The 13,924-nt window shown below is 43.4% G+C and overlaps 1 protein-coding gene across 3 annotated transcripts in view; it reads right to left on the minus strand.

The window, feature by feature from the left end:
* Window positions 1-13,924, minus strand: part of DPP3 (dipeptidyl peptidase 3) — a 559,762-nt gene that overhangs the window by 376,623 nt on the left and 169,215 nt on the right. For all 3 annotated transcript variants that reach the window (XM_086938513.1, XM_086938514.1, XM_086938515.1), the window contains exon 5: window positions 12,552-12,626. In XM_086938513.1, coding sequence (XP_086794639.1) covers window positions 12,552-12,626 — 75 coding nt within the window. The remainder of the gene's footprint in view (window positions 1-12,551; window positions 12,627-13,924) is intronic.

Genomic DNA, 13,924 nt, shown 5'->3' on the forward strand with positions numbered 1-13,924 from the left:
ATTTTCCCTAATATCTCGAAAACTACTGAACAGATTTACACCGAATCAATTAAAGGGTTCTTTCTAGAACCAAGGGCTACCTCTCTGCCAATTTTGGTGTAATTATGTCCAGCAGTTCGGGCTGTACTCGTGTCTAAATTCCCTATGGGATACTGCATGAGGAAAACGAGTTTTGTGACTCCCCCTTTTTCTTGGTCCCTGTTTGACGAAGCACCCCAAAATTGTCATCACACAGATGAACTCAGGGGCATACTAGTTTTGAGGATTTGGTGACAATTCGTCAAACGGCGCCAACGTTTTTGGCAAAAACAAAAAACTCTTTTCCTATGGAAACTATGTCCTAACTATAACTACCTACTAGCAACCACCAGTAGGATATTTTGATCCTACTGGCAGCTGCCGTTAGGTAGTTATAGTTATGACCTACCTACCAAAGTGTTTTTTGTTGCGCTCAGAGCTTTGGTGCCGTTGGACGAATCGTCTAGAATTTTTCAAAACTAGTGTACACCTCTCTTCAGCTGCTGTCTGGAACGTTTCGGGGTGATCTGTCAAGAGGGCCAGTAAAAGGGGGGGGGGGCAAAATGTGTTTTCCCCATAAAATTTTCCATAGGGATTCTGCACACTACTGCAGCCCAAACCGCTGGACGGAATTATACCAGATTTGGCAGAGAGCTATCTCTTGGTACTGAAAGATACCTTTTTGGAATTTGATTTAAATCCATTCAGTAGTTTGAGCTATTAAAGAAAAAGCAGATTTATATATCTAGAGACGCGGATCTTCTGTGAAACCAACGGATCTCAGCATAACAGACCTCAGCTGAGATCTGATTGACTGCCAACACTTCAACCAGGAACTGTTTGCAGCCATTTTGGGGCTCAGACTCAGCCGAGTCCCTCAAAAATGTTTAAAGAGAAGGGAGCAGGGTATGAATACTCTGACCCACTAGGCCTGGTGGCAGGTCCCACAGGGACCCGGCTGCAGGTCAAAATCATTTTTTTAACATTTTGCAGCAAAATAGCAGTGGATCAGCAAATTTGCGGCCACATTTTTAAAATAACCCAAAAATTAAAATCCAAGAGCGGTCTCTGGTGCTTGTTTACAATTGAGCACCCGGGTGGGACAAGTCCCAGGGGCTAATTTAAATATAAAGTTGGAGGAGGGCAGCGCACGTAGTCCTCCTCCCCATGGTCCTGGAGCCCACCACCTGCCCAGGACAAGGCCAAACATAAGATACCAGGGGAGAGGGGCCATGCGCACCCCCTTACAGGGCCCTTCATGCCCCGGGGTCCACTACATTCCCGGGGTCATGCTGATTTATCAATGTGGCCCCATACCCGGGGCATTTACGGCCCGGGGACCACCACCTCCCCAGGGCAGGTCCTCCAGTAACACAGGAAGGGGAGGGCACAGCCCCATTTCCTGGAGCCATTAATGTCCCTGGGGACCACCACCCCCAGGGCCAGCTCCCTATGTCCTGAGGTGCCCACTCTCGGGACAGTTATTTGCAGGCTCTTTACGGAACCTTTGAAAGCTCCTGCCAAGTAAGTCCGCTCCCAGCGGGTGGGAGAAGGAAAACTGTTCCTGTTCACTAGGAGCGGACTTTTCAACTGTTTTCCTGCCCGCTGCCAAGTGAGCAGGAAAACAGATGAAAGAATTGCTGCTGCACACAAGGAGCAGGATTTTTTGCTGTTACCTGCATGTGGGAACAAATATTCAAAGAATGAGCTGGGAGTGCTAAGTTTTCTCCAGAAAATGCAATTATTTAATCACAATTTGATAGACAAAAAATCAATGATTAAGCAACACTTCATTAAAGAAACAATGCAATTCTTGTATTCTAAGTAAATTTCTTTATATTGCCAGCAGCCGACGCGTTTCGTCCTAAAGGTAGGACGTCATCAGGGCTGAAAATATATAAATGACAAAATATTATTATTGTTTCTGTGGAAAGACCAGACAATTTAGATCACATTTTGTTCATGCAACTCTTTCCAACCTGGTGCCAATAGGGTAACATTCTTTAGAACAAAAAAAACGTTCTTGTAGTATTTGCTTATACAGCTCAGAAATGCCGCGAGAACTATATGCACATAAGAAACATCTGTTCATTTGTTACTTTACATAAGTCGGACATGCTGGGATAATAAGGGCAACCTGTTCAAAATTTAACCATGATAGCTGAGTTCCTAACAAGAAAGCAGAAACGATCCCATATGGCAATGTTTCAGGAAAAGTCAAGCTCACCTTGAAAATTATTTTTCTAATACTTCCAAGTCTGCAATATTTCAATATCTTGAGTCTAGGAGGCTCCCAACATGAGTCACATCTCTTCAACAATCTACAAGTATAATACCATACTTAGATTAAAAAATAGAAAAAGGGGAATCATTTCCTCTCAGTCAATCACGTTCCTGGCTCCTAGTAACCATACTAGCATTATTCGGCGATTTCCATTAAAGTGTCCCCTTGCTAAAAAACATTCTCCATTGTTACCAAACATTATATCAACATTCTTCATTGTCTGTTGTTTAAAGCTTATTTGTTCCGTATTTACTCCTGTGGCGAGTACTGTACTATTCTTGCTCTAAACTGCTTGCATCATAGTTGCCAAACATTATATCAACATGAGTTAAAGTACCTTTAAGCCATTCTGTCAATTGTGATCACCACCGGATCTGTAACTTGTTTTCCAACGTTTCAATTCAACAATTAATCTTCTCAAATGTCACACCTATTATGGGTTTAACAGACCATGCTTTAGACTCATCATGCATTAAAACAAGGGGAAGTCGTGCATGTATAAAACTCCTACTATTTAGGATGCCAGTTAAACTAGTAATCACTCACCCCCAATAAGGCTTCTAAACGAAAAAAATGTATTATGTGAATCTCCAATTCCAAACTTATGTCTTCATAGCACCAAATACTGTCTGCAAAAGTAAGAAAAAACATTCGTCGCACCTTTTATATCATCTAACTGAATTATATCTAATTACAGTGTTCCCCCTTTCCCTATTCGCTTATCGTCGTTCTGGAAGCCTCGTGTTATTTCATCACTGTCCGGGTTCGATAAGTCCCGATAACAATCTCCCAAAGACTCCCGCTAGCTATAAGGAGCCCTGTGTCCAATCACGACTCGCCAATCTTCCCGGGCAAACTAACGAGACGCACCTGTGTGCTGCCACAGGTTTCAACCGCGTTCCGGTACCCCTATTATATCCGGTCTGTTTGTGACAACTTCCGTTCTACGCATATTAAACCTAGTTATCCAAGAAAAACAGTTTCCAATGTGGTCCGACTTAGGAATAACATCCGGTATCTACACGTTCATTTCCTGTGTAAACAAGCCAAGATTACGCCCATACTTGTGACCGGCAGCTTTCGTTCTACGCACACTTAATTTTCTAATTCTACACCGACTCTCAATGTGGTACATCTAATGATACAAATAGGTACATTTCCTTAGTCAATTTCCGCCTCTAAATATATATCCGTTTAACAACACGCCTCAACGCCAGGTCTTGATAGCATTTATGTTTACTATTCTGAATTCCGAAAGGCCAGCATAGACACCAGTGTTGTGGGGCATGAAGTATGGGCAAATATTCACGTGTATACCGCATAACCAATTCTAATATGTTATATTGAAATAAATCGATCTAGTTTGGAGAAGATAACCAATCTGATCATGGGAATATTGGCGGGTCAGAGAAATAGTACTACCTAATTAATGAGATTAATTATTAAATACAACAGGTTGCCTGAAGATTTATCCCAGTATGTTTACATGAAAATTCATATAAAGATTTACTTCCTTGATATTAACATTAGACTTAATTTATTCATATAGTATATCTCAGTTTATTCCAACAATTTAATCAAATTATGCCAAAAAATGATGTAACTCAGAATCAATATTCAAACCTTGTTTCATAGTTCTACATTTAATTATCCATCTTGCTTCTGTCTGACGGATTCGTAACTCCCAATCCCCACCTCTCACATGTTGAGAAACTTTCTGTATTCCATGAAATTTAAAGTTTTTATTTGTACCATGCTCCTTCTCCATGTGTACATAAAGTGGGGATTTTGTATCACCATTAATAATCGCCCGCCTGTGTTCTTGTATCCTGGTTTTAAGGGGCCTCTTAGTACTAAGTACTAAGGGGCCCCTTAAAACCAGTACTGATTCTGAGTATTGATTCTGAGTTACATCATTTTTTGGCATAATTTGATTAAATTGTTGGAATAAACGGAGATATACTATATGAATAAATTAAGTCTAATGTTAATATCATGCCATCCGAATTCTATAAAGAGTATGTAGATCTTTTGCTCCCGCACCTGGCGATGGTGCTGGAGGAAGCTGTAGACCAGGGCCAGTTTCCGGCTACAATGAGAGAGGCGCTCCTCGTTGCGTTGCCAAAACCCGGGAAACCTCCCAACCAGTGCGAATCGTATCGACCCCTCTCCCTCATGAATACTGATGTTAAGATTATAGCCAAGGTGCTGGCCGCTAGACTGAGGCTACTTCTACCGGTAATGGTGCTGCCGGACCAGTCGGGATTTATACCGCTCCGGTCTACCACCCACAATCTAAGGGCTCTCTTTGCTGTATTACATTTGCTCAAACCGGAGTTGGCAGCAGTGGCTGTCATGCTTGACGCCGCGAAGGCCTTCGACTCCGTTGCATGGCGGTATATGATAGCCATTTTGCATCGGATGGGGGTGCCCTTCTTTTTTACATCGTTAGTAACCCTTCTTTATACTAACCCCATGGCACGACTGAGGATCAACGGTCACGTCTCGAACTCATTCCCGGTACAGAGGGGCACTCGACAGGGTTGCCCTCTGTCACCTTTGCTGTTCGCCATTGTGATGGAGCCCCTGGCTTGTGTCTTGAGGCAGAGGTATGCTGACGCGGCTCTGAAGTTCCCCCTCCGGTCGCTGGCTGTGTCCATGTATGCCGACGACATGGTCCTTTACGTGCGCGAGCCTGCTCGCCATCTTGAACCTATACTTCGAGAGTTCATACGGTTTGGCCGCCACTCGGGTCTGACCATCAACTGGGAAAAGTCTGTTATGCTTCCTCTCACTGATGTTACCCTTCCTTTTCCCTTCGAATTCCCAGTGGAATGGGCAGCGTAATCGGTGCGCTACCTCGGAGTCTGGATTCATCGAGATAGCCAAGAAGTTATCAGAGTCAATTATGGCGTGGCTGTCTCCAAACTGGAGGACCAGGTGGCTCGCTGGACTCGGCTTCCCCTCACCCTTGCTGATCGTGTGTCTCTGATCAAAATGGTTGTGCTTCCGAAATTCTTGTATCTTTTTGTTAACATACCTCTCCCACTGACGTCGCACTTCTTTGCCAGACTGCGGTCCTTGCTGACCACCTTAACCTGGGCTGGTAAGAAACCACGAGTGACGTGGGATGTGCTGACTAAACCATACGCTCTGGGAGGCTTCGCTGTGCCGGATATGAAGTTATATTACTTATGTGCCCAAGCGCATTTTGCTGCCTATTGGTTGTCCGCCCCTCCGTACACCCCACACGTGGCGCTTGAAGCCAGTGCTGTTCTGCCGAACCCGCTGAGGGCTATGGTGGTTAATACTCACTCAGTGTTTGATAAGGGCAAGGTGGACACAGTGCGCTCCACGGCTAATGCGTGGCGGGAGCTTGGTAAGAGAGCGAACAGGTTGTCGTTCTATGCTCCTAGTATGCCGCTATTATACCATTCGGAAATATCGGTATCGGGCGAAATCGGTGGTCTGCAGGTCCTTCAGGGCGCTGGAGTGCACACTATGGGAGATCTATTCCCAGGGGCCACGTTCCTCTTGTTGCAAAATGTGACGGAGCGATCCACGAATGTGGTCATGGCTACTTTCATTTATGTCAGACTTCGAGCGGCCGTACACTCCTTATACCCTACGTATCCAGAGGAACCCTTGACACTAGGGGCCTTGCAGTTACTCTACACCACGAAGGATAGAGTTAAATTGCTTTCCAGATTGTACCGAGCTGCTCAGGAGGATGAAGGGGGGGGTGCTGTGCTACCTAGGGCCAGATGGGATAGATGCCTGCCAGACCCCTTAACAGATGATGAATGGACTGAATGCTGCTCCATGACTGGGGGGTACGTGGCCAACGGCAATTTCCGCCTGCTATATTTTAAATTTCTACATCAATGGTATTATACGCCAATGCAGCTGGTTCGGTATGGTCTTCGCGAATCTGCTCAATGTGCCCGGTGCGGAGAGGATGATGCGGATTTTGTGCATTTGGCATGGGGATGTGCACGAGTGTATGCCTTCTGGGTGGCAGTGACTGAGGCACTGACTAAGATGACGGCCACTGCGGTTGCGTTGGATATACGCCTGTGCTTGCTGGGGCTCGCCTCTGGTGTGCTAAGTAAGGAGCGGAGATTGGTTGTCATGGCATTACAACTTGCTAAACGGAGGGTGGCTATGGTGTGGGGAGGTAGGCGGGCACCTGATGTTCAATTGTGGCTGAAAGATATGGCCTACTGCAGGGATCAATTGACTTGCTATGCTGAGAGTCTGCCGGCGAAGTCGCGTCCGCGTGACATTTGGGCTCCATATACTGCATATATGCTATCCCTGGCAGATGATGACAGTTCCGACGATGAGGGCGGGGGTCTGTTGCCGGGTGAAGGCATTTCTGAGTGATTACCTGAATGTACGGTTGCGCTATGACGGTGCCTGCGATGGGATGTTCTTCTCGTTTGGTGTGGGTGATCCTTGCAGGGGGGCTGTCTTGTTATGTAGGCTTAACTATAATCACCCAATGACTGGTGGCACATGCAGGGTTTTGGATCTGGGGTTGCACAACCTACTCGACTACTGGCGGTACCTCGCGTACCTTCTGTATTACTTTGCCATTCTGCATTACTACTGTGGACTTTTACTGTGACCAGGAACCGGGATTGTTTGGGCTGGGGGGTTGGGGGTTATTGTTGCTGGTTATAAAACTCATAAAATAAGACCGATATATGATAAGCGAGGTACGACTGCGGAGGATGGACTTGGCATGGACTGTTGACTGTTGTTGCCCTCTGCACAATTTGTATGTACTCGCCCGATATCATTTGCTATGTGCTTCAATTTGCTAGCTGTTGACTTGGTAGCAGCCGGCCCTGCACAGGGTTGTAGGCACACTGCTGTGTATGTGCACAACTTTGCAATAAAGGTCTTACAAAAAAAAAAAAAAGTCTAATGTTAATATCAAGGAAGTAAATCTTTATATGAATTTTCATGTAAACATACTGGGATAAATCTTCAGGCAACCTGTTGTATTTAATAATTAATCTCATTAATTAGGTAGTACTATTTCTCTGACCCGCCAATATTCCCATGATCAGATTGGTTATCTTCTCCAAACTAGATCGATTTATTTCAATATAACATATTAGAATTGGTTATGCGGTATACACGTGAATATTTGCCCATACTTCATGCCCCACAACACTGGTGTCTATGCTGGCCTTTCGGAATTCAGAATAGTAAACATAAATGCTATCAAGACCTGGCGTTGAGGCGTGTTGTTAAACGGATATGTATTTAGAGGCGGAAATTGACTAAGGAAATGTACGTATTTGTATCATTAGACGTACCACATTGAGAGTCGGTGTAGAATTAGAAAATTAAGTGTGCGTAGAACGAAAGCTGCCGGTCACAAGTATGGGCGTAATCTTGGCTTGTTTACACAGGAAATGAACGTGTAGATACTGGATGTTATTCCTAGGTCGGACCACATTGGAAACTGTTTTTCTTGGATAACTAGGTTTAATATGCGTAGAACAGAAGTTGTCACAAACAGACCGGATATAATAGGGGTACCGGACCGCGGTGGAAACCGGTGGCAGCACACAGGTGCGTCTCGTTGTTAGTTTGCCCGAAAAGATTGGCGAGTCGTGATTGGACACAGGGCTCCTTATAGCTAGCGGGAGTCTTTGGGAGATTGTTATCGGGACTTATCGAACCCGGACTGCGATGAAATAACACGAAGCTTCCAGAACGACGGTAAGCGAATAGGGAAAGGGGGAACACTGTAATTAGATATAATTCAGTTAGATGATACAAAAGGTGCAACGAATATGTTTTTTCTTACTTTTGCAGACAGTATTTGGTGCTATGAAGACATAAGTTTGGAATTGGAGATTCACATAATACATTTTTTCGTTTAGAAGCCTTATTGGGTGTGAATGATTACTAGTTTAACTGGCATCCTAAATAGTAGGAGTTTTATACATGCACGAATTCCCTTTGTTTTAATGCATGACGAGTCTAAAGCATGGTCTGTTAAACCCATAATAGGTGTGACATTTGAGAAGATTAATTGTTGAATTGAAACGTTGGAAAACAAGTTACAGATCCGGTGGTGATCACAATTGACAGAATGGCTTAAAGGTACTTTAACTCATGTTGATATAATGTTTGGCAATTATGATGCAAGCAGTTTAGAGCAAGAATAGTACAGTACGCTCCACAGGAGTAAATACGGAACGAATAAGCTTTCACCCTTTTAGTGCTGCGAACGTTCGGCGGACGTTGCGTGCACTACCTCGCCAGTGCTGCGCACGTCCGCTGAACGTTCTGATCCCGTTAGCGCAATGGAACGTCCGCACTGGGGCGAAATTTGCGGCGCGCTTAACGGGTTAAACAACAGACAATGAAGAATGTTGATATAATGTTCGGTAACAATGAAGAATGTTTTTTAGCAAGGGGACACTTTAATGGAAATCGCCGAATAATGCTAGTATGGTTACTAGGAGCCAGGAACGTGATTGACTGAGAGGAAATGATTCCCCTTTTTCTATTTTTTAATCTAATTATACTTGTAGATTATTGAAGAGATGTGACTCATGTTGGGAGCCTCCTAGACTCAAGATATTGAAATATTGCAGACTTGGAAGTATTAGAAAAATTATTTTCAAGGTGAGCTTGACTTTTCCTGAAACATTGCCATATAGGATCGTATCTGCTTTCTTGTTAGGAACTCAGCTATCATGGTTAAATTTTGAACAGGTTGCCCTTATTATCCCAGCATGTCCGACTTATGTAAAGTAACAAATGAACAGATGTTTTTCTTACGTTTCTCTCGCTGCATCTCTGAGCTGTATAAGCAAATACTACAAGAACGTTTTTTTTGTTCTAAAGAATGTTACCCTATTGGCACCAGGTTGGAAAGATTTGCATGAACAAAATGTAATATAAATTGTCTGGTCTTTCCACAGAAACAATAATAATATTTTGTCATTTAACTTATGTACATGTATTTTGTCTTTTTTATATTTGCAGCCCTGATGACGTCTTACCTTTAGGACGAAACGCGTCGGCTGCTGGCAATATAAAGAAATGTACTTGGAATACAAGAATTGTATTGTTTCCTTAATGAAATGTTGCTTAATCATTGATTTTTTGTGTATCAAATTGTGATTAAATAATTGCATTTTCTGGAGAAAACTTAGCACTCCCAGCTCATTCTTTGAATATTTAGTAGGTCATTTTGGAGTTCGACGGTGCCCTAGTAGCTGGTAGAAGTGCACCCCTAAAATATTAACTGATAAAATCCCTCTGAGTGCACCCAAGTACACCCTACGTCGTCCACTAGTTTTTTTGTTGAAGCATGTGGGAACAAATGTCGGCTCCCATTGGAGGCGGCAACGACCGCAGGAGCATAACGGCTCCTCCAGCGGTCCCCAACATTGCACACTGGGTAGTCTGGGTCGGGCTAGGGCACCCAGGAACAAGTGCCCCCTCCCCTTGAACTAACTGGCCAGGCCCTGAGGGATGGGGTGCTCCGGGCCTAAATCAGCCCAGAGAGGAGAGCGCAAGACCCCCTCACCCGTTCATTCTTGGCTGGGCCCCAGTGAGAATGGTCCCCGGGGGATGGGCCCCTCCCCTTCTGAAAATGACAAAATATTCCACCTACTTAGGCTTGACAAAGTCAAATCATGTGTGATTTCTGTGCAATTCCACATTGAAAAATAATCAGAAATCCTTGCTGGAGGCGAATGCATTGTTGATCTATCAGAGCACAATCTGTATTGACTGTGATTAATGGGTTCTTTCTTGTCATCTCCTGGTGAGAATATAGTGCATTGTTCTCCCTTTAAATTACTACGACAATGTAAATTTGCGAAATCACTTGCAAGCTCCCCCCATTTGGCCACGCACTATTCACCTTTGTAGTAGGCAAAGGTCTTCCCACCTTTTCCTGTGTTGGTGGACAGCTTACTAAAAGCCCCATCCTACCCAGACCACATTTCCCGCCGATTGTGGTGACACAATCTATATGCAGAAGAATAAGAGGACCTATCCACCAAACAAAGAAGCACTTACTTCATATAGTTAGGAGGAAGTACCAGTGTTTGGTGGAGATTCACCTCTTGGTAGTCTTGTCATCTTCTATATAGGAAAATTCATGTTATTACAGATTTCACACTACTAAAATTAAATGCACCTTACGTCACTGGAGATATTTGCGCCTGATCCATTACGTAGCTGTAGTATAAAATGTGCACAAGACATTTACCCAACAAGTTAACACTTACTAATTAACCAGTGGAAAGTGCTCCGATTGGGTAGGCATTTTGTGCAAAACTGTGGACTTTTGTTGGATAAAGGGGCAGGTGAGGGTCTCTTCTTGCCCAGTCACTCACACAGCTACTAACACACCCATTAAGCCACTCTCACATCCACTCTCAGACCCACACAGCCACTCACCTACCCACTCAGACACCCATAGTCACTCACACACCCACATAACCACTGACACACACACTCCGACCCATACAGCTACCCACACAGGGCTCGACAAATCCACTAGCCCGCTCGCATTTGCGAGGGAGAATTGATGAGGACAAGCTATTTTTAGGTCCTACTCGTCCTTTCTTGTGATTAGGAAGACAAACTAACTTTTGTCCTCTGTCATTGAAAATGAAGCAAAAGTGACAAGATAACAAGATTTAAAGGCATTTTTATTGCTCACAAAGGGAATGAGCAATAAAGATGCCTTTAAATCTTGTTAACTTGTCACTTTTGCTCCGTTTTCAGAGACGGAGGTCAAGTAGGTTGCAGTTGGGTCGAGGGGATTTCCCAAGGCACTAGACCTGTAGGACTAGTAAATTTTTTTCGGATTTTTCGAGCCCTGCCACATAACCACTCACACACCCATACAACCACTTATACACCCAGTCACAAATCCACACCCTTATGAAATAAAAATGTAAAAACCTTCGAAATTCAGATGAGAAAAAAAGGGTTAAAGAGTCGTTATCGTTAGGCAATAGCATTACAAACCTATAGAAATTCACGGAAAAAAACCAAAGGTTACATGGACGTTATAGAAAGGCTCACATTTCACATGCACAAAACCATAGAAAATTAGCAGTTATAATTCCCTGAGCTAATTGTAACTTATGACCCCGCAATGCACTGCTTATGACCTCACATATCACATGGTCAGTGACTTCACTGATAGCATCGCTGATGACATCTCATACGACTTCCACAGAACCACTCACACACCCACACAACTACCCACACACCGACTCAAACACTCATACAACCACTTATACAACCATTCACAGATCCATACAACCACTCACACACCCAGTCACACGCCCATATTATCTCTCACAAACTCATTCCAACACTCACACGCCAACTCACAGATCCATACACCACTCACACCCACCAACACAACCATTCACACACCCATCCACACAACTACTGACACACCCACTTACAGACCCATAAAACCATTCACACACCCACTTACAGACCCATAAAACCATTCACACACCTACTCACAGAACCATACAACCCCTCACACACCCACACAACCAATCCAACATCCACCCACACACCCATATAACCACTCACACACCTGCACAACTACTCACACCCCAGCACAACCAGACACCTGCACAATCACATACACCCACCAACCACACCCACCTACACAACCACACATACCCATACCACTCACACCAACTCACAGATCCATACAACCACTCACACTCCCATACCACCACTCGCATCCAATTACAGACCCATGCAACCATTCACACACCCACTCTTATAGACCCATATAACCACTCACACACCCACTCCCACACCTGCACAACTCAGATGACATTTGAAATAGTATCACTCAGTAGTAGTACAGAAAGAATAGTAATTTAACTATTGAAATAGCCTAGTATATATATATCTTTAAGTCTCAGAAACATCTTCGAAATATTTACACTCGCTAGAGGATGTCATCAGTTATGTCACTGACCTTGTCATGAGTGATGTAATATGTGAGGTCAAAGGCAGTGCATTGCAGGGGTGCAAGTTATAGTTAGCGCAGGCATCTTTTACAGCTGAATTTCTATGATTTTGTGCATGTGAAATCTGAGCCTAACTGTAACGTCCCTGTAACCTTTGTTTTTTTGAGAGAGATAGATAGATATAGACAGAGAGAGAGATAGTCTGTAACTAACATGGAGCCACCAAACATGTTACTTAAAGAATAACTTACCTTACAGTCCAGGAACCTTTGAGCAAGTTCAGCATCCTCATGGGTGCAGTTCCCAGAGAAATAGGTTGTGATGCCCTGAATAAAGATAGGTAAGTAGAGGTAGGTAAAAAGTTCATTTCAGAAGAACAGCCTTACAAACAACCAAACTCTGAAGTTAATAAAAACATTTTGCAAATCAGGAAAAGGTATAGAACAGGTATTAAACAAAACTCACCCACTTTGCCTAAATCACAGTGATTAAGTATTTTCATATCAACACACTGTTCAGTTTGCAAACGCAATATATATTTCTAAGGTTTCTGTGGGAAAATACAGCTTTAGAGCATCTTTAAGCATATGCATATTGTGTTTTAAAAAATAAAATGCAGTACTTTGTATCTGCCGTGTTCTATAGACAGATTATGGGCCCGATTTAGAAGTTGCCAGAGGGTATATTCCATCACAAACATGATGAATATCCCTTCCGCCATATTAGAATTCCCCCTAGGATAGAATGTGATTGTAATACAGAAGACAGGATATCCGTCACTTTTGTTACAGAGTGTTCCCCTTTGCCTTTAAAGCTATTGTTTTTATTTTGCGCACACAAATTCCCTCAGGCACAGGGTTACTTCTAATTCTTGTATTTAATTTGTCTTGGAGAACCGCTGATGGGTCTTTCGTGATCAAACAGCCCAAGTTGCAATGTCCAGCAACATTCCATCTTTTCATTTTGGAGAAAATACTTCCTGAGGTTTGACCTCCTGTCACCTATCCTCCAGGACCTTTTCTCGTTCAGAAATACTGCTCCTATGGTATTTTGGGTAGCGTTTGTTCTTGCTTTCCTCGAAACAAAAAGAGAAAACCTTAACTTTCAACCTGCAGGTCCTTTGTGGGCAAACCCTCTGTTGCATTTCAGCCTCACTGTTTACTCATGGACCATCAACAGTTCCAGTCCACATCACAAATGCTTTTTCTGTTATACATCAATGTGGTTTATTGAGGGGATGACTGAATGGTTATTATGAAGGCTATCACAATTCCCAACTTATTAGGACCTGCATTCTCCAGCCCTGAAAATAATGGGATGTGGAGACTGCACAAGCCAAATCAGATTTCAATTAAGTAATTGTGGAGAACTTACACAAATTCCTGCACCTTTACAGGTTGAAGGTTTCAGCTTCTGAAGAGTATTGTGAATCAATGACATGGGAATAATGGTAATACAAATTTGTCTGACCAATTGAACAGTGGAGCATCTCCCAGGGTATTTTGCCATACTCTGAGACGAGAGCCAAATTGAAGGCACCAATGATATGCCTCCAATGCCAAAAGAGTGATCTGAGGAAATAACCAATCTGTTGAAAATTCACCATAGGACTGAGTGGTTCATC

This window comes from Lissotriton vulgaris, chromosome 9 (genome assembly GCF_964263255.1).
Source record: "Lissotriton vulgaris chromosome 9, aLisVul1.2, whole genome shotgun sequence".
Taxonomy (NCBI): Eukaryota; Metazoa; Chordata; class Amphibia; order Caudata; family Salamandridae; genus Lissotriton; species Lissotriton vulgaris.